Source organism: Rana temporaria, chromosome 7 (assembly GCF_905171775.1).
Source record: "Rana temporaria chromosome 7, aRanTem1.1, whole genome shotgun sequence".
Taxonomy (NCBI): Eukaryota; Metazoa; Chordata; class Amphibia; order Anura; family Ranidae; genus Rana; species Rana temporaria.
In genome coordinates this window covers 186,351,986-186,379,192 of record NC_053495.1, presented here as the reverse complement: position 1 = coordinate 186,379,192, position 27,207 = coordinate 186,351,986, and the positions used below count along the sequence as shown (strand labels likewise).

The window sequence follows — 27,207 nt, the reverse complement described above, 5'->3', positions numbered from 1 at the left end:
CCTTAACTTTACACAGCAATCGTATTGCTGTATAAAGTATGCCCGTTGTTTCCGCGTCGAAATTTAAAAATGAACGTCGTTTGCGTAAGCCGTCCGGGAATACGGAATTACGATACGCGCGTCGCCGTTCGAAAAAATGACGTCACTGCGCGCAAAGCACAACGGGAATTGCGAAACGGAGCATGCGCAGTAGGTCCGGCGCGGGAGCGCGCCTAATTTAAATGGCACACGCCCATTTAAATTATGCGGGCTTACGCCGGAGGTCGCCGGCGTAGGTTTTCATTGCAAGTGCTCTGTGAATCAGGCACTTGCGATGAAAACTTGCGGCGGTGTAATGTATCTACGATACGTTACGCCGCCGCTAGTCTACGTGAATCTGGCCCGTAGGGTTCAATATTGAGTTGGCCCACCCTTTGCAGCTATAACAGCTTCAACTCTTCTGGGATGGCAGTCCACAAGGTTTAGGAGTGTCTATGGGAATGTTTGACCATTCTTCAAAGAAGCACATTTGTGAGGTCTGGCACTGATGCTGGAGGAGAAGGTCTGGCTCACAGTCTCCGCTCTAATTCATCCCAAAAGTGTTCTATCGGTTAAGGTCAGGACTCTGTGCAGACCAGTCATGTTTCTCCACCCCAAACTCACTCATCCATCTCTCTATGGACCTGTTATTGCTGCAATAACAGGCCAACTCAATATTGAACCCGACAGTCTAAGACTGGGGTGCCATTAAAGTTTAGTTTGTGCACTGGTTGCGCAGTAACGTTAGAACTGTAAGGGGCCATCCCCAAACTTTTCCCACTAAGTTGGGTGCATGAAATTGTTCAAAATGCCTTGGTATGCTGACTGGAACTAAGGGGCCAAGCCCAACCCCTGAAAAACAACCCCACATTATAATCCACCAAATGATTTGGACCAGTGCACAAATCAAGGTACGTAAAGACATGGATGAGCAAGTTTGGGGTGGAAAAACTTGACTGGCCTGACGTCAATCCGATGGTCAAAATTTGTGACGAAATGCGAACAGTTTTCAAATCTAATTTGAATACTTTTCAAAACAAATTTCCGAAGAGAGTAAAATAGAATAGAAAATAAAAGAATAGAAAATAATATAATATAATATATTAGAAAATAAAATAATAGAATATAATAGAGTAAAACAGAACAGAATACAAAAGATAATAAATAAATTCAGAATAGTTTTTCATTATTTGGAAATTCAGATTTATCCGAATTTACCAAATTACAATATTAATGAATTTAAATTTAACGAATCAAAATTTCGTAAGAAATTTGTATAGTTTTTTAATCAAATTCAAATACTTTTCAAATTGAATTTCCGAAAAGAATAAAATAGAATAAACAATAAAAGAAATTGAATATAATAGAAAATAAAAGTAGAATATAATGGGGTAAAACTGAACAGATAATAAAATAATAGAAACAATGAAAAGAAGAATAGAAAAAAAATAATAGAACAAAAGGGATAGAATATAAAATAAAAGTGTGAAGCAGAACAAAATAAAATACAAAAATAGAATGGAAAACAAAATAATAGTGTAGAAAAAAAAATTGAATAAACAGTAGAAAATAATAAAAATAGAATAGAAAGAATATAACAATATAAGTGTTTTCGGAAATTCTAATTTGAATAGAAAATTAAAATAATAGAATAGAAAAAAATTGAATTGAATAAACAATATATACTTTCTATTCAATTTTAATTATTTTCTATTGTTTATTCTATTCAATTTTATTATATTCTGTTCTTTTATATTATATTTTTATATTCTATTCAAATTCAAATGTGGTCTATTCAAAATTTGAATATATTCTATTTGAAATTTGAATTTACAAAAATGGTTATATTGTTATATACTTTCTATTCAATTTTAATTATTTTCTAACAATATAACCATTTTTGGTTGAATAGACCACATTTGAATTTGAATAGAATATACAAAAATATAATAGAAAAGAACAGAACAGAAAAAAATTGAATAGAATAAACAATAGAAAATAATTAAAATTGAATAGAAAGTATATATTGTTTGTTCTATTAATGTTTTCTATTCTATTATTTTATTTTTTATATTCAAATTAGAATTTCTATTCAAAATATAATAGAAAAGAACAGAATAGAAAAAAAAATCGAATAGAAAAAAGAAAAGAAGAATAGAAAAAAAATAGAAAAGAACAAAAGGGATATAATAGAAAATAAAAGGATAGAATAAAATATAACAAACAAAATCGAATTTTGAATAGAATAAATTCAAATTTGAATAGAAAAGAATAGAACATAACATAATTAAATAGAATAGAATAAACAATAGAAAATAACTAAAATTAGAATAGAAAGAATATAACAATATAACCGTTTTTAAATAGAATAAATTCGATTTTGAATGGGATTCGATTTGAATGCCATTTAAATTGATTTAGAAACATTTTAATCAGTTTGAATAAACAAAACAAATTCCGTAAACAAATTAAACAAAACTTAACGAAACAAACTTATGTAAATAACAAATCAAAACAAAACAAATTTATTTTATATTTTTTTATCCTGCACATGTCTAATTTCCAGCCATTGTCGGATCGCTCTCTCCTCTCCCCTGTAGCCGGCGCTGGCTGACACAGGGGAGATCACGTGGCCGGACTGGAGCAGCCTGAGAATAGGTAAGTACACTGAACTTTCTTATACAGGTAAGTCAGAATAGGTGTTAGAAGGGGGTAGGGAGCATTTCTTCTAAGATTAGTAAGTCATATCCCGCAATTCTATTTTCGCCCACCAAAACTCTGCAGCAAATTGCTGTAACCTTTCCCACCTTGCCGGAGACGTGGATCCTTACCATTAGGCGCTGAAGTTTCCTTTTTCTTCGGAGAAATCTTTATGTAATCGCCCTCCATATAGGCGTGCGGGTGAATGTGTTTCATGTGGTTGGAGTCAAAGGTAAACAGTTTGAGAGCTGGTGGAAGAGACAGTAAAGAAATTATACACGTTGACTTGCCGCTCTGACGGAAATAATTGCAACAAAAACATATAAGTATTCGCGTTCTCAATATAGGCGCCGGAAAGGAAAGCTTCACCAACGCAGGTGCGTGTCGGCTTTCTTTCAAGGCAAATTGCTTTGTAAACTTGGTAGACAAAAAAAACACACATGTGATTTCAAGATGTAGGAGAAGAAGTCACAACATTGAAACAATACCTCCTAGCTTATTTGCAGGCATTGAAGAGAGGATCTGGCCTTTGTATTTAATTCTACAACACCGTACATTACGTATAAAGCTTATTGAAACTCAAGAACTTAAAGCGGGGGTTCACCCTATATAAAAAAAAAAACTAAAACATTTTTTTTCCCTCTAGCATTAAATTCGGCATAGTAGCGCGAGCTACAGTATGCCTGTCTGTATTTTTTTATCCCCGTACTCACTGTTATATCGTACATAGAAGATTCCGGGGAATGGGCGTTCCTATGGAGAGGGAAGGTGATTGACGGCCCGCCCTGGCACGTCACGCTTCTCCGGAAATAGCCGAAATAGGCTTGGCTCTTCACGGCGCCTGCGCATAGCCTGTGCGCAGGCGCCGTGAAGAGCCGAGACCTACTCCGGCTGTCTTCGGGGAGCGTGACGTGCCAGAGCCGGCCGTCAATCACCCTCCCTCTTGCTAGGAACGCCCATTCCCCGCGGCAGACGGAATCGTCTATGTACGATATAACCGTGAGTACGGGGATAAAAAAATTAAGACCGGCATAGTGTAGCTCGCGCTACTATGCCGGATTTTATGCTGAAATGTTGTTCTGCAGGGTGAACCACCGCTTTAAATGTTATGGGCCAGATTCACGTAGAATTCTGGCGGCGTAACATATTGCATTTACGTTACACCGCCGCAAGTTTTATGGGCAAGTGCATGATTCACAAAGCACTTGCCTGTAAACTTGCGGCGGCGTAGCGTAAATCCGTCCGGCGCAAGCCCGCCTAATTCAAATGGGGCGTGTATCATTTAAATTAGGCGCGTTCCCACGCCGAACGTACTGCGCATGCTCCGTTTTGAAATTTGTGCGACGTTATTTTTTGAACGTCGACGCGAGTTACGTCCTTTCCTATTTACGGGCGACTTACGCAAAACAAATTGAAATTCGACGCGGGAACGACGGCCATACTTTAACATGGCAAGTCTAAAGATAGGCCACGAAATAGCAGCTTTAACTATACTCCGGGAAAAGCCGACTAGCGACGACGTAAGAGAATGCGACGGCCGCGCGTACCTTCGTGAATCGCCGTAAACAGCTAATTAGCATACCCAACGCGGAAAACGACGCAAACTCCACCCAGCGGGCGCCAAAGTATTACACCTACGATCCGAAGGCCTACGAAGCCGTACGCCTGTCAGGTCGAAGCCAGAAGCCGTCGTATCTTGGTTTGAGGATTCAAACTAAAGATACGACGCGGCAAATTTGAAAGTACGCCGGAGTATCAGCAGATACTCCAGCGTACTTCTTCTCTGAATCTGGCCCAATATATCCAGATGACTACATTTGTTTTTTTAGGTGTTCTTCCCTCAAATTATACCTGGTGATCCTGCCAGTAATCCTGGTAATGGTAATCCTTCCTGTCTTGGAGTCAGGGGCAGCCCATTCGTAGGGAGTGCACGAGCGTCGCCCCGCCCCCATCCATGCGTCCGGCACCCTAATCTACATGCAGGGTGCCGGGCGCATTGATTTCAATCGATTTTTTATTTATTTTTAAACACATGATTAGAGCCTGAGCCTCCAATTGGCTTAAAACAAGGGTGGGCTTGGGGCGCAGAGCACTAAGCCCTGAGTCCACCCAGTTGTGTGATGATAGAGATTTAATATTCGCTATTGTCGTCCTGATTCTTCTCCTGGCCAATCAGGAAGCAGTTCCTGAGACCTGGGAAACTTGAGTAGCCGCTCCAGGTGGGAACCCAGACGAATATCCTCCGCTGCAGACAACTCAGGTGCAATGCACTTAGCAAAGCAGGAACAAAGTTCCTGAGACCTGATTGGCCAGGGAGTCTTAGAGCTCCTAGCCCATCCTGTCTCAGTCAGGACCCACTTCCTGTTCGGCCTGGAGGAGAAGCAATGGCCACTAAGCGAGGACCTGAATCCATGTCTGCCTGATCTGCCTCCTTCTTAAGGTAAGGAGGCCTCTGATCGCCCCCACATTCCCATCCATCTCCCGCAGGGAAGATCGCTGCATTCCCGTCCATCTCCCATGGGGGGGACTGCCGCATTCCCATCCATCTCCCGTGTCTGAGGGGAGGGGGATAGCCACATTCCTGTCCGTCTCCCGGGGGGGTGGTTTGCCGCCCCCCCCAAAAAAATTTTGAGCATCAGTCGCCACTACTTAGAGTGACAATGCTCAATCTCTGTGCTGTATCTATGGGGGGGGCACCATTGTCGCCTAGGCAGTTTTAAAGCAGAACCTAAAACCTCTACTTTAAAACCACCTCCCCCAATTTTGGAGGTTGTTTTTGTGGGGGGGGGGGTGGGTACAGAGTTTTAGCAGGAAGCTACTCCGACTTCTGCCCTGACTGCCTAGGACACATATGTAACGTACTCCTGAACTCTTTACCCTGTATGTAATGCACCTCTAAGCCCTGCAATCTGTACATAGCGCACCCCTGAACTCTACACTCTGTGCATAGCTAAGCTCTGGAACTGCACTCTGTACATAGCACACTCCTGAACCCTACACTCTGTACATAGCACACTCCTGAACCCTGTACTCTGTATGTAGCACTCTCCTGAAACCTGCACTCTGTACGTAGCACACCCCTGAACCCTGCACTCTGTATGTAGTGCACTCCTGAACCCTACACTCTGTATGTAGCGCACTCCTAAACCCTGCACTCTGTATGTAGCACTTTCCTTAACCCTGCACTCTGTACATAGCACACTTCTGAACCCTGCACTCTGTAAATAACGCACTTCTGAACCCTGCACTCTGTATGTAGCACACTGCTTAACCCCGCACTCAGTATGTAGCGCATTCCTGAACACTGCACTCTGTATGTAACACACTTCTGAACCCTGCACTCTGTACGTAGTGCACTCCTGAACCCTGCACTTGGTACGTAGCGCACTCCTGAACCCTGCACTCTGTACGTAGCGCACTCCTGAACCCTGCAATCTGTATGTAGCGCACTCCTGAACCCTGCACTCGGTACATAGTGCACTCCTGAACCTTGCACTCTGTATGTAGTGCACTCCTGAACCCTGCACTCTGTACGTAGCGCACTCCTGAACCCTGCAATCTGTATGTAGCGCACTCCTGAACCCTGCACTCGGTACATAGTGCACTCCTGAACCTTGCACTCTGTATGTAGTGCACTCCTGAACCCTGCACTCTGTACGTAGCACACTCCTGAACACCACACTCTGTACGTAGCGCACTCCTGAACCCTGTACTCTGTATGTAGTGAAATTAACCCCTGGCCTAGGCAGTTGGAGCAGAATTTCTCCCCTCTCCTCTCCATGCTTGCAGCCTTTGAGAACACTTCACAGAAGGTTGTGGGTCTATTCAGAAAGCGCAGGATGCACAGTGGGAAGCGGCTGTGAAGCTGCAAAAAGTCACAACTGGTAATAAAACTATGTTACAGAGGGGCTGGCAAACCACTGTGATAGTACTAGTGACAAAACATAACATATATGCCATTTGTGATTTTCCCCGGAGTTGTACTTTAGCTTCCTATGTAAGCTGCCACTTTTACTGTTGTCAGTCACTAAGCTAAAGCCAACTGCTGCTGGCAGCACGCTAGTAAATGGGAAAAGAACCCAAAAGGAGGTAATGATCCAATAATGTGAGTGAGGGAGCGATCGGGGGCCATATCTGTTACAATGCTGGTTAAGTTGTGCTTTAAATATACTATAGAAGGGATTTAACAAAAGCAATTTAATAATTAGCTCAACAGGATCTCACAAAAGTAAGAAGGAATTCTATCACACTCACTAGTCATCATGAGCACCAAAATAGATTATATTTTCCAACACAGTCAATATTTTTAAACCAATTGTACTAAACATTAATTAAAACAATCGGTAAATTAAAAACTTGACTACAAGCCGTGCCTTGTATGACACTCTACATATGTTCTGACATAATTGACAGACGGAGTGACATTAACACTTATAGTATTATGTTTTTTTTTTTTTTTTTTTTTTAGGATCACATTCTATATATCAATCATGTAGTACTAATTGTGTTTTTAATTGCTACCATATTGTATGGTGATATGCAGTTAATTATTTACAAGTGACATGCAGGGACCAGATGCAACATACTTCATTTACTGTTGGTTGTACTATATATTTTATAAAACTGCATATCTCAGTATATTTAGCATATTGGACAGATGTTTAGATCAGGTGACCTCTGCTGCTGTATGCTTCATTTTAGCAGCTGACTTTTACGTATGCATTATGTGTATGGTACAGAATTTCGGTGCCCCAGGAAATGAAACAATGTTTTATCTTCTCTTAGTTTGAAGACCATTCCCCAGAGCAGATGCACTCGGAAATGTGGTGTTCAGGAAGGCTGAGTCGGCACTATACGGCGCCTGCGCAGTCAGCTCTACACGGCGGGCGCAGGTGCCGTATAGTGCCGACTCGCAGCTCGGCTATTTCCGAAAATCTGGTGACGCGCGTTGTGCGACAGGGGAACTGTTTCACAAGTCGTCAATCATCTACCCCAAGGATAGGAACGCCCAGTCCTGCAGTAATCAGAACCCTGATGCAGGGATAGGAATGCCCAGTCCCGCAGTCATCAGAACGCGGAAGCCCTGGACAAAATCTGAATATAACGGTATGTACGGATAAAAAAAAAAAGACCTACATACAGTAAATGTCCTTAGTATGCTGGCTCTAATGTTAGAAATTGTTTTTTAGGGTGAACCCCCGCTTTAACAACCCATGACTCATCTGCTGTCAGCGGGATTCCCTTCTTCCTCACAACCCTGGCTCGGTGGTGGTGGAGGGTGCGGAGGGATGACTTATCGGAAGAAGGCAGATCCCAGCATCCACCCATGTGAATGAGTATGGGGCGGGTTCACCCAGTTCAATAAAACATTACTAAACCACCTAAATAAAAATTATTGTATATTAAAATCTCATGCCTACCACATACGTCTGACAAGCTCTAGCTGACATCACCGGTTTTCTGAAGAATAATTAAAGTAGTTGTAAACCCTTACATATACTCAGTGAAGTGACTGGATACAGAGATGAAACAAATCCTCCTACAAAAGTTATATTCTGCTAGAAATGTGCTATTAGTTTCGGTCTATATGTAAATTCTGAACATTTTTTGGTTACATCCGAATCTCCGAATGTAAAAGTAATGAATTTTGTTGGAATTTATTTAATTTTATTTTTTTTCAAATGAATTCCAAATTTCCAGAAACAATTGGCATTCGGATCAGTCGAAAAATGATTGACCGATTCAAAGTCTGTGTGAAGAATAGCTGGTTGTTAAGGAGCGGTGACTGGAAGCGCCACAAGGGTCAGGGCCGAGGCATCCTGGGTCACAAGGGCAGGGTCACCCGCTGACATCATCGGGTGACTCCTCCTCTAAGCTATTTAATAAAAGTCAGAGGGAGGAGCAGGCAGTCGGCGGGAGCTTTTTTTTTTTCGTGTCCAGCAAAGCGGCGGGTGGCCTGATTGAAGATGGATTTACATCGGGGGACATTGTTTTAGATTTTTTTAATAAAGGAATGGTCAAAAACTTGTGTAGTGTTTTTATTCACTTTTTTACTAACTTTTTTGGTGAATGGGTAGGGGTACTACCCTATACTCATTCACATGGGGGAGGGCGAAATATAGGGGCCACACCTGTATGAAATGCCCCTTGTAAAGGAGGCTTTCAATTTCCAATAAGCCCCTGCCTGCAGACCCCCAACAATCCCTGCCCAGGGTTGTGGGGAAGAGGCCCTTGTCCCCATCAACATGGGGACAAGGTGCTTTGGGGTGAGCCCCCCCCCACCCCAAAATACCCCCCACCATGTTGAGGGCATGTGGCCTGGTTTGGTTTAAGGGGGGGGCAACAGCAGGAGAGATTAGATTACATTATAAAACGTAGTCTGAACTTTGGGAAAGAAGAGCCTTAGGAAATGCTTCCTTTTGATACCATCTCAAATGCCAATTAACTGGAGCTTACTAATTGCTTTTTAAGTATAAAAGGTATGATTTATTTTGATAAATGTATTCTCTTGCTGTACATTGTGCCATGTTGGAAATGTTCATTTTGAGGTGACCACAGGTTCACTTTAACATCTGCTGTTATTGTTGCTGCTAATAAATTCATTGCGCAAAATGTCGGTAGCTGCTTATCTGCTAATAACTGCAGATATCATTAACTCTTATTACTAAGTCCATCACATAATGAATTCCGAGGGCTGTTTTTATTTTTAGCATTAATGCATGTTGTTGCGGACAATTTAATCCTTATCACGCAATGCCTGTCTTCCAGCCCAAGTACAGAGTTAAAGTGAAGTGATTGCATCAGTTTGCAGGAACAGAGCAGACGTAAACCTTGCTGAGTCCACCTTGTTTCCAAGTCTTGCCATAGCAACACTCAACCATGACATTCGACTTTTCACTTTTAGCTTTCATAAGTTTATTCTCCCATATGGAGATCCAATCTGTAGCTATGGTGATCCAGAAAGAAAAAAACTTTGAAAAGGCTAAATAAGTTTTGTATCTGTGTAGGAAAAACTATTACAAACTGAGGTAAGAATGGACAAGGCAAACTTTTACAATTTATTTAGTAATGCTTGCAACCTATAACTGCATCTATTACTACAAACCACTGCCTGAAAACTTCTTTTTATTTCGAAAACCCAACAGCGGTTGTGCGACGCTGTACCCAAACAAAATTTACGTCCTTTTTTTCTTACAAATAGAGCTTTCTTTTTTCGTATTTGATCACCTCTGCTGTTTTATTTTTTGCACTATAAACAAAAAAAGAGCCACAATTTTTTTTAAAAAAAAGCAATATTTTAAAATTTTTGTTATAATAAATATCCCCCAAAAATATATATGTAGCGCCCTGCTACTTTCATAACTGGTGCTGCCTTAAATTTAGAGGGTAGTCAGAGATGTAGCTACCTCTGACTGTATTGTTTTACCAAATTTTGGGCCTCTGTTTCAGCCATGGCTGTACTGTGAGGCCTCGTACACACGACCGAGTTTCTTGGCAAAAACCAGCAAGAAACTTGCTGGAAGAATTTTTTTTGCAGAGAAAATCGGTCGTGTGTACTTTTTTGTCGAGGAAACTGTAGAGAAACTCGACGAGCCAAAAAGAGAGCATGTTCTCTATTTCCTTGACGGGAATGGAGAAAATTGGCTTGTCGAGTTCCTCGACAGCCTAACAAGGAACTCGACGAGGAAAACTATTTGGTAGATTCACAAAGGGCGTCCTAACTTTGCGGCGGCGTAGCGTAACGTGATCCTCCCTGATGCCCTCCCCATGACTTTACCAATGGTGATCAACAGCACAACCACTGCACCGCTAAGGTGCTGTGTGTAATCCTACTAGACTCTGACCTCTCCTTTAGCCCCCACATCCAATCACTGGCTACTAGTGTTGCTCACGAATATTCGCATTGCGAATATTCGACTCGAATATAGCATATTCGAGAAATCGCGCTATATTTCGAATTTCGCGGTGAATATTCGCAATTCCGAATATTCGCATTTTTTCAATTTGATTTTTAAAACAGATCACATCCTATTGACGTCTAAAAGCATTGCTGGTATGATTAGAGACCCTGGGCCGAGTAGCTAAGCTGAGGCGATCCTTTTATGTTGCCAAATTGAAAAAAAAAAAATTGCGATTTTTCGCTATTGCGAATGCGAAAATGATTGCGAATTTTCGATAACTGTGGTAGGAGAACTCTGATTGTCTCTGATGCAAAAGGGGGGGGGGGGCTTTGTGTATGTGTATGTTATGAATATTTGTATGTTTGATATTATTTTTTTTTGTAAGAAGGAAAAAATTGCGCATACCTTAAAAAAGGGGAGAATACAGCAGCAACTCAAAAATGTTATACAACATAAATTAATACAAGACAGAAAATGGAGTCGCTCTACAAGAATAAAAAATATGTCTAGTGACAAGACATGTGGGCAAATTATAAAATAAGCAAGCGCAAATAACTTGTGAAATACACAGTGAAACAAATATATAAAGAAATATAGTCCCAATAATAGAAAAATAATCTTTCATAAAAATGTCTGATATGTGAAGTGAAAAAAAGTCCAAAGCATGCAGCATGAACGTGTTCAATCTTCAAGGTGTTTGATTGACAAACGGCTGTGACAGATGGATAGAGTAAAGAATCACCACCAATGCAAAACACTTTTTATTTTGTATTGTAAAATATCACGAATATTCTGAGCCAATCAGAGTGCTCCTTCCGCATTTGCCGAATATTCGCAATTATTTTGTATTGTAAAATATCAAGAATATTCTGAGCCAATCAGAGTGCTCCTTCCGCATTTGCCGAATATTCGCAATTATTTTGTATTGTAAAATATCACGAATATTCTGAGCCAATCAGAGTGCTCCTACAGCATTTGTCGAAATTGCGCAGTAAATATCGCATTCGCATGTTGCGATATTTCGATAAAATATCACGAATATTCTGAGCCAATCAGAGCGCTCCTCCAGCATTTCTCGAAATTGCGCAATAAATATCGCATTCGCATGTTGCGATATTTCGATAAAATATCACGAATATTCTGAGCCAATCAGAGTGCTCCTACCGCAGTTATAAAAAAATCGCAATTATTTTCGCATTCGCAATAGCGAAAAATCGCAATCATTTAATTTCGATAAAATATCACGAATATTCGAATTTAGCGAATATATCTCGAATATTCGAATATATATTCGAGATATATCGCGAAATCGAATATGGCATATTCTGCTCAACACTACTGGCTACATCTTTCCGCCTTAACCTCTGCAACATTTTCAGAATTCGACCCTTCCTGACTAATGACACCACAAAGCAACTTATTCACTCCTTGGTTATTTCCTGCCTTGACTACTGCAACCCCCTCCTCACTGGCCTACCTTTACACAGGCTATCTCCCCTTCAGTCTATTTTGAATGCCGCTACTGAACTAATGCACCTCACTAACCAATCTGACTGCTGCTCCTCTTCGCCAATCCCTTCACTGGCTTCCCCTACCCCCCATATAACATTCTAAATACTAACCACAACAAACAGGGCCATCCAAAACATCGCCCCCAGCTACATTAACAACCTCATCTGCAGATATCGCCCAAATCGTTCTCTTCACTCCTCCAAAAACCTCCTGCTCTCTAGCTTCCCTGTCACCTCCTCCCATGCTCGCCTACAGGACTTCTTCAGAGCCTCTCCTACCCTCTGGAACTCCCTGCCCCAGTATGTCCGGTCAGCCCCTACCCTGTCCTCCTTTAGGTGATCCCTGAAAACCTACTTATTGAGGGAAGCCTATCCCATCGGCACCTACGAACTGTACCTGAGTCACCTCCATCAGATCATCTCCTGCAGCTATTACCTTTGTATCACCTCCCCCTCCCTTTAGATTGTAAGTTCCATAAGCAGGGCCCTCCTATTCTTTCTGTATTGAACTGTATTGTATTTGTACTGTTCTCACTCTACATTGTAAAGCGCTGTGCAAACTGTTGCCGCTATATAAATCCTGTATAGTAATAATATAATAATAATAAATATATTCAAAACCTTTTGCCAGAGCTAGCAACTATTTTTAAAGAGTGGTCCCTACAAATGTGTGTCCCCTAAAATACATCTTGTATTCAAATTTGATCAACTGCATTGAAATTCATTGTCTTCTGTATGAAAGGCTTAAAGCGGAGCTCCACCCTAAAGTGGAATTCCCGCTGATCGGAACGCTCCCCCCTCCGGTGTCACATTTGACACCTTTCAGGGGGAGGGGGGTGCAGATACCTGTCTAAAGACAGGTATTTGCACCCTCTTCCGGCCACACAGTCTCGGGCAGACTGCGGGCATGACGTCACCTCCCCCCCCCTTTGTGTTCTGGGAACACTCGGCTCCCAAAACACAGCGGGAGCCAATCGGCAGGCGTAGCGCGACTCGCGCATGCGCCGTAGGGAACCGGGCAGTGAAGCCGGAGCGCGGGGGGGGGGGAGCAGAGTGACGAGCGAGCGATCGTCCTCTGCTGCGGGCGGCGCTGCACTCCAGGACAGGTAAGTGTCCTAATAGTAAAAGTCAGCAGCTGCAGTATTTGTAGCTGCTGGCTTTTAATATTTTTTTTTCAGCGCACATCCTCTGTAAAATAGGGGCCACACAGGCACTGAGGGTACAGAGTATGGGGCAATATATTTCCAAGGAAGAAAGAAGAAATTCTGGCTTCTTTTTCCCCAAAGAGATTTGGCAGCATAACTGTAAATCCCTGAATTTCAATAAATGATGCACAGGCTCAAAAGCTCTTACTGTCATCATTTTATAACTCCTAGTAATTCCTGCCATATTTTTTTTTTTCAGTTTTTGTATAACATAAGGAAGGATAAAAACTTTTATTAGATTTATATTGCTGTATGAGGCCTTGTTGGAGTTATTTATCTTCCCTTCCTATCAGTGGAGGACACTGCCATCAAAGGGTCCATGTTCAAGAAGAATTTTTAAGGTCCAAGTGCAGTGGAACCTCGGATTGCGAGTAACACGGTTAACAAGCTTTTTGCAATACAAGCAATTTTTATTTTATTTTTTAAATCCTGACTCGGTTTGCAAGTGTTGTCTCTCAAAACGAGCAGGATTCAAGCCTCTGCGGTGTGCAGTACCGCATTTGGCCAGATGTGCGGGGGCGGCGGAGCCGATCGGAAACACCTGGAAATACTCAGTTTCTGCGGTGACATTGCGTCGCTGGAAGGTAAGTGTCACATAATGTACTAGTATGCGATGCATGCACATTATAACTGTAGCAAGGTCCCGGGGCCCCAAAGGCCTAATGGTGACCTCAAGGGTTAGGGAGAGCTGACATCCTTCCTTGTAGAGTGGGTTACCCGGCATGGTGGGTGTGATGCAAGAAGAATGATGGGCGTCAGTCACTTTTTGAATGCAATCAAGAGATTTATTGTCTCTTAACATAACTGGGGGAAAGCGGGTTAGTGCCAGGACACCCTTGAGTAAATGCAATGGTAATAGACTTCTATAGGTAGACAGCTATACAGTGGAAGGTCTCTAGCCGGATAACACTTCTGTATAGGTAGGACCGTTGTCTTCTTTGGCAACTAATCTTGCAACAGTCAACAGTGGTGGTTGTACATAACTCTTGGTTACACAGAACAGTCCTTTTACTTATCTCACAGTATCCCACTGTAGATCTTTACTCACTGAGCTCCGAGTCTCTCACTAGACTTCCAGATCCCAGTCATCACTGGATCCCCTGAACTCTTCCACAGCTATCCCGCTGTACACTCCTCAAGCATCACACCCGCTATCCTGCTGGGTCCCTGGCTTGGCACTTGCTGATGCTTTGCCACTTTTTCATCATCCACTGGCTGGTGAGAAGACTGCTCAGGTACTTGCTTTAGCTTACTCACAGTAGTCTCCCGTAGCAAGTAGGATGGTCCCTTAGTGGCGAAAGCTTCCCCCGCTACCTCTGACCACAACTGGTTCCCTGTCCAGCTGAACCTCCTCAACTCGGTTGGACTCCAATCTTGCAGTCCTAACCCTACGCTGCTTCTCTTGCTCCTGGATAGGCCTCTGTCAGCCTAGCAGCCAGATGTCCCCAGGATAGGCCTCAGGCTTCTGGCCTAGAAGCCTGGGGTGATATAACACACGCCCACCCAGACAGCTGTCCAGGTGGCACAGGATTCCGATCACCTGACTCCACCCAAATAAATATTCTCTCCCAGCAGGCCAAGGGGCTTAAAGAAACCCTTGCCCATTGGCTGAGACACACCATCCATTAATGATCTGTTCTTGTTATGTCCTTGTCTATCTAATGTCACCAGCTACAATGCCACCTAGTGACAGAAGAGAAAAGTGCAGCAATTCCAGAATTAGGGGGAAATAAGTGGAGTTAGGCCAAGTAAAATTTGAAGATATAAAAGTTGTGATCATGATACATGAGTGTTGTTTTAGGCACCGAATGTCATATACCTAGCAGTGCCACTGATGGAAATTTGGTTCTGACCTAGTGGCATGTGAAACCCCACATTGGAACTTTACCTTTTAAAACTACCTACTAAAACACAAACATTCTAGCTTGTCACTGAAAATAAATCTTTAAGCATTGAATCCAGTTCTCTGCTTACGCACATCATTTACTTGAGACTAAGGCGTAGCTAATTGTGACTGATGTGTTATCTATATCTGTGGACAGCCATAGAGACAAATTACTGAGATGGCATATATTTTCCGTTATAGCTTTCTTTCAGAAGATAGAGAAAAGTCACTGATAAATGCCAAAAGACAAATTTGCAGATTGTATCATTGCCAAATGCAGGAAACTCAAGATTCTGTTATCTGTAGAGCTGGCCTTACACCTGACAGTTTTCAGTCGATGACAACCAATTTTGAACCTGTTGGAATTGCATTTAATCCCTTGATGCCGTCACCTCCCAGACCTTTAAGGGGTTGCTGATGCTGGCACCTCCTGGCCCTTTAAGGGGTTGCTGATGGCGGGAGCCCCTTGACGCCAGCACCTCCCGGCCCTTTAAGGGGTTGCTGATGGCGGGAGCCCCTTGACGCCAGCACCTCCCGGCCCTTTAAGGGGTTGATGATGGCAGGAGCCCATTGACGCCAGCACCTCCCGGCCCTTTAAGGGGTTGCTGATGCCTGGAGGCAGGGCAGTGTTTATGAACATGTGACCGGCTTGATTGGCTGTCACAGCGGTCACATGATCGGAAAGCCCCCAATAGCAAATAGTGATTATGAGCTTTCTGTTAGGCACAGATAGCATCCTTCTCCCCTTTCTCCCACTGCTACCTCCTCCCAAGCTCGGCTCCTTATATATCACAAAGGACCAGTGGGTTGGGCCTAGAGGAGTACCCGCCAAAACCAAATAACCAGGACAGGCATTAACGCCTACCAGAGCTTTTTTTCACAGAAAATAGGTGCAGGAACTCAACCACAACCCCGTTCAGATTTCACAAACAGTAGAAGGGTCTAAAAGGGGCATTAAATACCAGGATTGGATTACATACAGAATGCAGAGTTCAGGGGGTTACACACAGAGTGAAGAGCTGTCACTTGTAAACACAGAAACCAGACTTCTGTGTTTACAAGCGATTGTGGTGAGCAGGCACCAAAGGGTCTGAGCCAGAGGTGGTGGAACTGAGTTTCCCCTGAAAAAAAGCCCTGACGCCTACCCACCAGGACAACACCTAACAAACTGCTTACATGCGCCTCCACAAAGAAAGAAAGAAAAAAAGGCACCCTCCCCATAAAAAAACAAATGTAGATAATTTCACTAAGGTGAGGGGGGGGGGGGGAAGACATTTATATAATTTATGATCAATTAGTGATTTTTTTTTAAGGGTTAGAAACCCTGTTTCATAGGACTGCAATTCCAGCTTGTGACTAGTGTACACTGCCAGCCAATCATAAACATGCGCTAAGCATCTTGCCCTTTGGACAGCATTCGGCGTGTCATACCAGGGCAAGTATGATCTGTTCCCATGAAGCTTTAGGAACTCCCTGTGGTGAGGTTACAATATCTTCCACGGTGTCAGATCCTGGATCTCTTCTCTCCCATTGCAAGAAAAAGGAGGTAAAAGCATACACCATCTATATTCCATGGCAACACCAGCTGTCAGTTTTAAAACAATATAATTTTACGTTGGATAGAGAGTCGCCTGGAGTTCTTAAAAGTAATGAGAGTGAACTGCGAGAAATTTAATTAAATTTATTTTGCCATTTTATGACGTCAACCAATCAGTGCTCAGCAATGATTTAATCAGAAGGTGTGTCCCCAAGGAATGAAATTGATTGCATCAGCACAGTTATTAAATTCTCACAGACTCAATACTATTGCAATTTGGCTGGCGATGAGGTCTTATTAGAGAAAAGCATTTGATGGGATCGGGAATACCGGGCGGTCCTGATAGTTTATCATAGGTCATTTAAATGCCTTGCATCTTCAAATAAAGTCTTAAGAGCTATAATGCCCAACAGCCAGAATCATAAATGGGCTTCAGCACAGGGGATGGATGGATACAAGGGTTTGTGGATTAATGGATGGATTAATGGATGGATGGATGGATGAATGGATAGAAGGGTTTTTTGGATGGATGGATTAATGGATGGGTGGTTGGCTTTGTGGGTGAATGGATGGTTGGGTTTGTGGATGGATGGATTAATGGATGGAAATTGTTGGTTTGTGGATGAATGGATAGGTGAGTTGGATGGATGGGATGGGATGCATGAATCGTTGGAGGATACTAGACTAATGCCGCGTACACACGATCATTTTTCGGCATGTAAAAAACAAAGTTTTTTCCAACTTCATCATTAAAACGACGTTGCCCACACACGGTCGTTTAAAAAAATGCTCTAGCAAAGCGCGGTGACGTACAATGCGTACGACGGCACTATAAAGGGGAAGTTCCATTCGGATGACGTCACCCTTTAGCTGGTTCCTTGTTAGTAAAAGACGATTCGCTCCCGTCTCATAACTTGCTTCTGAGCATGCGCGGGTTTTTAACGTCGTTTTAGTACACACACGATCATTTTTTACAACCCGAAAAACGACATGTTCGAATTTCTTTTTTTTTTTTGTCGTTTTTCAGAAAATTATAAATGGTTTTCATTTTTTTAACAAAAAAATATGTGTAAAGTGTGGCGTGCATTTGTATTCAACCCCCTTTACTCTGAAACAAACTAAAATCTAGTGGTGCCAAATACAGCTGTTCTGTGAAGCCCTCAGAGGTTTGTTAGAGAACCTTGGTGAACAAACAGCATCATGAAGGCCAATGAACACACCAGACAGGTCAGGGATAAAGTTGTGGAGAAGTATTAAGCAGGGTTAGGTTCTAAAACAATATCCCAAGCTTTGAACATCTCACAGAGCTCTGTTCAATCCATTATCCGAAAATGGAAAGAGTATGGCACAACTGCAAACCTACCAAGACATGGCCGTCCACCTAAACTGACAGGCCGGGCAAGGAGAGCATTAATCAGAGAAGCAGCCAAGAGGCCCATGGTAACTCTGGAGGAGCTGCAGAGATCCACAGCTCAGGTGGGATAATCTGTCCACAGGACAACTATTAGTTGTGCACTCCACAAATCTGCCCTTTATGGAAGAGTGGCAAGAAGAAAGACATTGTTGAAGGAAAGCCATATAAAGTCCCATTTTCAGTTTGCGAGAAGCCATGTGGGGGACACAGCAAACATGTGGAAGAAGGTGATCTGGTCAGATGAGACCAAAATTTTACTTTTTGGCCTAAAAGAAAAACGCTATGTGTGGAGGAAAACTAACACTGCACATCACCCTGAACACACCATCCCCACCGTGAAACATGGTGGTGGCAGCAATATGTTATAGGGATACTTTTCATCAGCAAGAACAGGGAAGCTGGTCAGAGTTAATGGGAAAATGAATTGAGCCAAATACAGGGCAATCTTAGAAGAAAACCTTTTGGAGTCTGCAAAAGACTTGAGACTGGGGCGGAGGTTCACCTTTCAGAAGGACAACGACTCTAAACATAGAGCCAGAGCTACAATAAAATGGTTTAGATCAAAGCCTATTCATGTGTTAGAACGGCCCAGTCAAAGTCCAGACCTCAATCCAATTGAGAATCTGTGGCAAGACTTGGAAATTGCTGTTCACAGACTCTCTCCATCCAATCTGACAGAGCTTGAGGTATTTTGCAAAGAAGAATGGGCAAAGATTTCACTCTAGATGTGCAAAGCTGGTAGAGACATCCTCAAAAAGACTTGCAGCTGTAATTGCAGGGAGGTTCTACAAAGTATTGACTCGCTATACAAATGCACGCCACACTTTTTAGATATTTATTTGTAAAAAAAAATTGAAAACCATTTATCATTTTCCGTCCACTTCACAATTATGTGCAACTTTGTATTGGTCTATCACAGTGGTCTCCAAACTGCGGCCCGAGGCACTTTATCCGGCCCTTGGGGCACTATCCCTCCCAATGATACGAGACACTATTCTGCCATCTGACACCGACAATGGAGCACCATTTCTCCCACTGACACAACTAATAGAGCACTATTCCTCCCTATGATACCAGCAATGGGGCACTATTCCTCCCCCTAATTCCAGATGTTCACTAACAATGATGCCAGGAAAATTTCTACTCCTGCTGGTCAAAGTCCGGCCCGCAAAGAGTCTGAAGGACAATAAACCGGCCCTTTGTTTAGAATGTTTGGAGACCCCTGATCTTTTACATAAAATCCCGATAAAATACATTTACATTTTTGGTTGTAACATGACAAATAGGTAGATTCACACACATTGGCCTAAACTTGCGGCGGCGTAGCTTAGCGTGTTTAGGCTACGCCGCCGTAAGTTAGCTAGGCAAGTACATGATTCACAATGTACTTGCCTGCTATGTTACGGCGGCATAGCCTAAAGCGGGCAGGCGTAAGGGCGGCGAATTCAAATGTGTGTAAGGGGGGCGTGTTTTATGTTAATAAGGCTTGACCTTACATTTTGGACGTCTAGTTTTTACTGCGCATGCACCGACCGCCTACATTTCCCAGTGTGCATTGCGGCTAAGTACGTCGCACGGGCCTATTGATTTTGACGTGGACGTAAACGGCGTAAATCCCGATTCACGGACGACTTACGCAAACGACGTAAAAATTCCGAATTTCGACGTGGGAACGGCGGCCATACTTAACATTACTATTACATGTAGGGCTAAGCTCTAACTTTAGGCGGCCTATCTCTAACGTAAACGGCGTAAAAGTACTGCGTAGGCTGGGCGTACGTTCGTGAATCGGCGTATCTACTCATTTACATATTCTACGCCGACCGCAATGGAAGCGCCACCTAGCGGCCATCCGAAATATTGCAATCTAAGATAGGACGGCGCAAGCCGTCCTATCTTAGATATGTTTAAGCGTATCTCTGTTTGAGCATACACTTAAACATAAGTCGGCGTAGATTCTGAGTTAGGTCGGCTTATCTACTGATAAGCCGGCCTAACTCTTTGTGAATCTACCTAAAAGTGTGGAAAATTTTCAAGGGGTATGAGTACTTTTTCAAGGCACTGTAAATAAAGAAAAACATTGCCTGTTGGCTGCTGGTATCTGAGGGGTGCACAATGGGTACCAAAGGGGCACAGGTTCTGAACCAGGGTCCTATTATATAAACTTTCCGCAAATCTTATCCTGAAACTAATATTTTATTTCCACAACTGCAGTGTCTCTGAACTTCTGCACTTCCATAACCAATTTACAGGTTACAACTTACATCCATCAAAGAGAGGAAAAACTTTTTTTTCCGATAAGAAAGAACAATTACACACAGTCATATCCTCACCCATATCGCTGGCATCAACGTCCAGTTGGGTTGTTTTCTTGAAATTCTGTGACATATCCAGAGCCAATTGTTCTGTGGTGTGGAGGAGTTTTGTGATGCTTTTTCTCCGACTCTCGTCTGTCAGCTTTTTCCAAACTGTAATTTTATCCTTTTCAACAAAGTTGTTCACAGTGTTCACAAACGTCTGCGGATACATAGAGAGAGACGTTATGGTGGGATACTTTGCCCTTTTGCTGTTCTCACTTTAAAGTGAATTTGTCACATTGGAAGAAAGATTACAGCATCAGCGAACTGATTGAAAGAAGAAAGGAAATGTGTTCTCATTTTAAAATTCATGTGGGTGACCTGAAGTGGAAAATCCATGGTTTATAAACTTTCTACTTAAAGGAAAACAAAATGATATTTTAATTGGCAATTAGCCATTATTGCCAACGTTTATTTAGGTACATTTACCGGAGTGCTACCGCAACGTGCGGTATAGGCTTGTTTACATTTTCGGGTTGGGGGTAGGGTTGCCACCTGTACGGGATTCACCCGGACAGTTCGGGTTTTGAATCATGTGTTCGGGTTTCAGTCCACCCGAAACCCGGACACAATATTCAGACAGAAATGTGGCTCAGAACAGGGTGAGAGGGGGCACTATGCACGCCACATTACTATTGTCTTTGGAGTGCACAAAGGTGTCCCAGGTCTGTTACAAACATATAGTTTATGCTAAAAAAATAAATGTTTGCTGTCCGCTGCTAAAGTGTTCGGGTTTGGCTTGAAGAAAAAGTGGCAACCCTATTGGGGGGGTGGGTTTAAAAACATGCGGCTGATCCATATTTTTACCTCCCCTCAACCACTCTTCCTAAGGCCCCTTTCACACGGGCGGACCTTATGTCCGCTTTTTCATCCATCGGATGAAAAAGGGACATACATTGGTCCCTATGAGATCGCGGGTGTCAGAGGATGAACATCCGCCTTCACCCGATCTCGCCCGCTTCCGCATTCCTCCGATTCTGCAGACAGAGGAAAACCCTATTTTTCCTTCCGTCTGCGGATCGGATCGGGTCAACACGGTCCGTGTTCATCCGATCCCCGCTGAGCAAGCGGAGGTTCACTGCACAAATCATTACCAGTGTTGCCAACCGTCCGTATTTTTACAGACAGTTCGTAAAAACGGGCACTTTTCCCCCCGTTCGTAAATGTCTGTAGTTGCGGGAATGTGCCAGTAAAAATAGCCGAGATCCGTTCGGCTTGAAACTACGCATGGAGATTGGAGGCAGGGGGTGATTGGAGGCAGGGGGTGATGGTGGCTGTGTTGGCACCGCAGGGGGCGATGGAGGCAGGGGGCAATGGAAGCAGGAGGAGATTGGAGGCAGGGGGAGATTTTAGGCAGGGGGTGTTAGTGGCAGGGGGTGATTGGAGGCAGGGGGTGTTGGTGGCACCGCAGAGGGGGATGGTGGCACCGCAGAAGGTGGGGGATGGAGACAGGGGTTGTTGGTGGCATCGCAGAGGGGGATGGTGGCACCGCAGAAGGTGGGGGATGGAGACAGGGGTTGTTGGTGGCACCGCAGAGAGGGATGGAGGCAGGGGACTATGGAGGCAGGGGGTAATTGGAGGCAGGGGGCCTGGGGGAGATTGGAGGCAGAGGGAGATTGTGGCACCGCAGAGGGCGGTGAAGGCAGGTGGTGTTGGTGGCAGAGGGGGATGGAGGCAGGGGTTGATGTGACTAAATAATTTGCCCTTATTATATCGAAAATAACAAAAATATGTTTTTTTACCTTAACATCACATTGCTATTTGCCTAGCGTACTTTTTTGCAGCCTAAATACTGAAATTTGCACCTAAAAATGTAATTTAGTAACTTTTGTGAAATGCCAGTAGAAATTTGGCTGCGCCAGTAAATTTCAGGTGTCGTGCCAGTAAATTTCAATCTGGTAGGTTGGCAACACTGATCATCATTACTGATCTGTGTAAAAGGGCCCTTAAAGAAGAGGTTTACCCTAAATATACACTTGAGATTATCCAGATCAATGCAGTATATACATAAACATTTGGCTATCCAATTTTTTTAAATACCGTGAATCTGGAGTATTAGTAGGCACTTCCTGATATCCCTCCTGCGGGAGTGGGAGTGTCTCTTCTCTTCCCCAGCGCCCCAGTGTTTATTGGAAATTGTTCGCAATGTCTCCTGGGAGAACAGTGTCATGCTTCCCAGGAGACGATTCATAACGCCGACGACGAAATTTTGCGGGATTTCACTCGTCACATGACGTGCAGGTCACGTGATGAGGGCAGATCTAATTCCGCCATTTTAAATCATGGCAAACAGGTAAATGATGCCATTATTGTGATGGCAACCATGAAGTGTTGACGGCGCTGCTCGCCGTCAACACTGCTCATGTGCATAATAGAGCGGTGAATGCTGGGAGACTAGCATTCACCGTTTCCCGGAAGTATTTGCTTGTGGGCTTCACAATGCCCACAAGCAAAATGGCAAATTCCAGCATTGATTTTTTCTCGTAAGGCCCCGTACACACGGCCGGTTTGGTCCAATGAGAATGAACCGAAGTTCATTTTCATCGGACCAAACCGACCGTGTGTATAGGCCATCGGTCTGGTTTCCTTTGGTCCAAAATTTCTAAACATGCTTCAAAACCGTACCGATGCCCCGCTGCCCCATCGGACCAAACTAATGGTTAGTACAGAAAAGCATCGGTTTAAAACCGGCGCATGCTCAGAATCAAGTCGACGCATGCTTGGAAGCATTGAATTTCGTTTTATTCAGCACGTCGTGTGTTTGACGTCACCGCGTTCTGACCCGCTCGGATTTTGGACTGATGGTGTGTACACATATCAGACCGTACGGCCACTTCAGAGGTGAACCGATGAAAACGGTCCGACGGGCCATTCTCATCAGTTTGGTCCGACCATGTGTACAAGGCCTTAGAGCGAGAGCAATAATTCTAGTCCTAGACCTCCTCTGTAGCTCAAAAGATGCAACCTATAGAATTTTTTTTAAACGTCGCCTATGGAGATTTTTAAGGGTAAAAGTTTGACGCCATTCCATGAGCGGGCGCAATTTTGAAGCGTGACATGTTGGGTATCATTTTTCTCGGCGTAACATTATGTTTCACAATATATAAAAAAATTGGGCTAACTTTACTGTTGTCTTATTTTTTAATTCAAAAACTTGTTTTTTTTCAAAAAAAGTGCGCTTGTAAGACCGCTGCGCACATACAGTGTTACAAAATTGCAACGACTGCCATTTTATTCTCTAGGGTGTTAGAAAAAAAATATATAATGTTTGGGGGTTTTAAGTAATTTTCTAGCAAAAAAAAAACTGTTTTAGGCCCCATACACACCATAGAATCTATCCGCAGATAAATCCCATCAAATGGGTTTCTGCGGATAGATCCTATGGTGTGTACACTCCGTCGGATATTTATCCGCAGATAAATCTCCCCTGGGATGGATTTCCAGCAGATGGATATTTGCTGACATGCTCAACAAATCCATCTGCTGGAATCCATTCCAACGGATGGATCCGCTCGTCTGTACAGACTTACCGGATCCATCCGTCCAAAGGGATTCCCCGCACGCGTCGTAATGATTTGACGCATGCGTGGAATTCCTTATATGACAGCGTCGCGCCCGTCGCCGCGTCATAATAGCGGCGACGGCGCGACACGTCATCGGCAGAGGATTTCAGCGGGGATTTCAATGCGATGGTGTGTACACGCCATCGCATAGAAATCTTCTGAAATCCTCGAGAGGATTTATCCGCGGATACGGTCCGCTGGACCGTATCTGCGGATAAATCCTCTCGTGTGTATGGGGCCTTAGTCTTGTAAACGCCAAATCTGAAAAACAGCCAAGGTCCTTAAGTGGGTAAAGTTAATTTGCGTGTAAAGGCTAGGTGTCCCAATACTTTTGGTAATACAGTGTATATTTTATAGGGTGGGCAGAATTGGAGTTGGGCTTATGTTATACAAATATAGTATTCTTAATTATCTGATAGACTTTACACAAACGATATAATTCGTGGACAACAGCTTGGAGTTCTCTTTCCTTGATGGCTTATATGAAACCTAAATTACATACCGTAAGGGTGGCATTTGTCAAGGATTCCGGGTTCAACGCTGTCTTATTTAATGTACTTAGTTGTGGAGAGGAGGCTGCAAGTACTTCAATGTAGGTAATTACGTCCACAGGTAGAATATCTTTTGTCGTGCTCCTCTGAATTTCTTCTAGGAAAGCAATCGGCTCTTTGATAGCGCTGACCTAAATGAGGAAAAGTGGTATAACATTTGGTGCGCTTACAATTGTTACTGCGCCTGTTAAAGAAATGTCATAACAATGTATATTATTATTGTTAATCCAGGAATCCCAAATTCACACAAGTTTCACCCATGATTCTCTCTCTGTGTGTGTATATATATATATATATATATATATATATATATATATATATATATATATATATATATATATATATATATATATATATATATATATATATATATATATACATATACACAGTGTATATACAATATATGGGCCAGATTCATAAAGAATTACATTGCGCAGCGGCACGTATCCCATTTACGTTACACCGCCGCAGGTTTACAGCGTAAGTGCCTGATTCACAAGACTCTTACCTGTAAACTTGCGGCAGTGTAACGTAAATCCGCTCGGCGTAAGCCCGCCTAATTCAAATGGGGCGGGCACCATTTAAATTAGGCGCGTTCCCACGCCGAACGTACTGCGCATGCTCCGTCGGGAAAATTACCCGACGTACATTGCGCTAAATGACGTCGCACGAACGTCATTTGTTTAGATGTTAACGTAAATGGCGTCCAGCGCCATTCACGGACGACTTACGCAAACTACGTGATTTTTTACATTTCGACGCGGCAACGACGGCCATACTTAACATTGCTTAGAACACCTAGGAGGCAGCCCTAACTTTACAACGTGTATCTCGACGGAAACAACGTAAATTTAGATCGACGGGCATCGCGGACGTTCGTGAATCGCCGTAACTAGTCATTTGCATATTCTACGCCGACCGCAATGGCCTCGCCACCTAGCGGCTGGCCTAGAATTGCATCCTAAGAATCGACGGTGTAAGTCAATTACACCTGTCGGATCTTAGGGCTATCTATGCGTAACTGATTCTATGAATCAGCCGCATAGTTAGGACAGGCGGATGACAGAGATACAACGGTGTATCAGGAGATACGCCGTCGTATCTCTTTTGTGAATCTGGCCCATTATGTATATACACCCCTCACATTTTTGTAAATATTTTATTCTATCTTTTCATGTGACAACACTGAAGAAATGACACTTTGCTACAATGTTGTGTAGTGAGTGTACAGCTTGTATAACAGTGTACATTTGCTGTCCTCTCAAAATAACTCAACACACAGCCATTAATGTCTAAACCGCTAGCAACAAAAGTGAGTACACCCCTAAGTGAAAATGTTCAAATTGGGCCCAAAGTGTCAATATTTTTAACTAGATTCAGGTAGAGTTAGGTCGACGTATCAGTAGATACGTCGATCTAACTCGGAATCTGCACCGACCTAAGTTTAAGTGTATTCTCAAACAGAGATACACTTAAACCTATCTAAGATACGACGGCTTGCGCCGTCCTATCTTAGGGTGCAATATTTAGGCTGGCCGCTAGGTGGCACTTCCATTGCGGTCGGCGTAGAATATGTAAATCACTACATACGCCTATTCACGAATGTACACCCGGCCGACACAGTACAGATACGCCGTTTCCGTAAGAGATAGGCCGCCTAAAGTTATTCCATCAAATAGATGGAATAGCAATGTTAAGTATGGCTGCCGTTCCCGCGTCGAAATTCGAAAATTTTGCGTCGTTTGCGTAAGTCGTCCGTGAATAGGGATTTACGTTGCTTACGTCCACGTCAAAATCAATAGGCCCGTGCGGCGGACTTAGCCGCAATGCACACTGGGAAATGTAGGCGCCCGGCGCAGTTAAGAAAAAAACATCAATCACATCGGGTCAAGCCTCATTATCATAAAACACGCCCCCTCAGACAAATTTGAATTAGGCGCCCTTACGCCCGCCCGCTTTAGGCTACACCGCCGTAACTTAGCAGGCAAGTACTTTGAGAATCAAGTACTTGCCTCGCTGACTTACGGCGGCGTAGCCTAAACGCGCTAAGCTACGCCGCCGCAAAGTTAGGACACCCTACGTGAATCCAGCACGGCCTTAACCCTCTTGGGCATGAAGTTTACCAGAGCTTCACAGGTTACCACTGGAGTCCTCTTCCACTCCTCCATGATGACATCACAGAGCTTGTGGATGGTAGAGATCCTGCGCTCCTCCACCATCTGTTTGAGGACGCCCCACAGATGCTCAATAGGGTTTAGGTTTGGAGACATGCTTGGCCAGTCCATCACATTTACCCTCAGCTTCTTAAGCAAGGTAGTGGTAATTTTGGAGGTGTGTTTGAGGTCGTTATCATGCTGGAATACTGCATGATTGGCATTCATGGTTCCCTCAATAAACTGTCGCCCCCCAGTGCCGTCAGCACTCATGCAGTCCCAGACCATGATACTCCCACCACCATGCTTGACTATATGCAAGACACACTTTTCTTTGTACTCCTCACCTGGTTGCCGCCACACATGCTTGACACAATCTGAGCCGATTAAGTTAATCTTGGTCTCAGACCAC

General features: G+C 43.4%; 1 protein-coding gene across 1 annotated transcript in view; it reads right to left on the bottom strand.

The window, feature by feature from the left end:
- ADGRL4 (adhesion G protein-coupled receptor L4) overlaps positions 1-27,207 on the bottom strand; it is a 244,784-nt gene that overhangs the window by 85,295 nt on the left and 132,282 nt on the right. The window contains exons 6-8 of the mRNA XM_040360641.1: positions 24,594-24,773; positions 20,505-20,688; positions 2,850-2,966 (exon numbers count right to left, since the gene is read on the bottom strand). Of these exons, the coding sequence (XP_040216575.1) occupies positions 2,850-2,966; positions 20,505-20,688; positions 24,594-24,773 (481 nt within the window). The remainder of the gene's footprint in view (positions 1-2,849; positions 2,967-20,504; positions 20,689-24,593; positions 24,774-27,207) is intronic.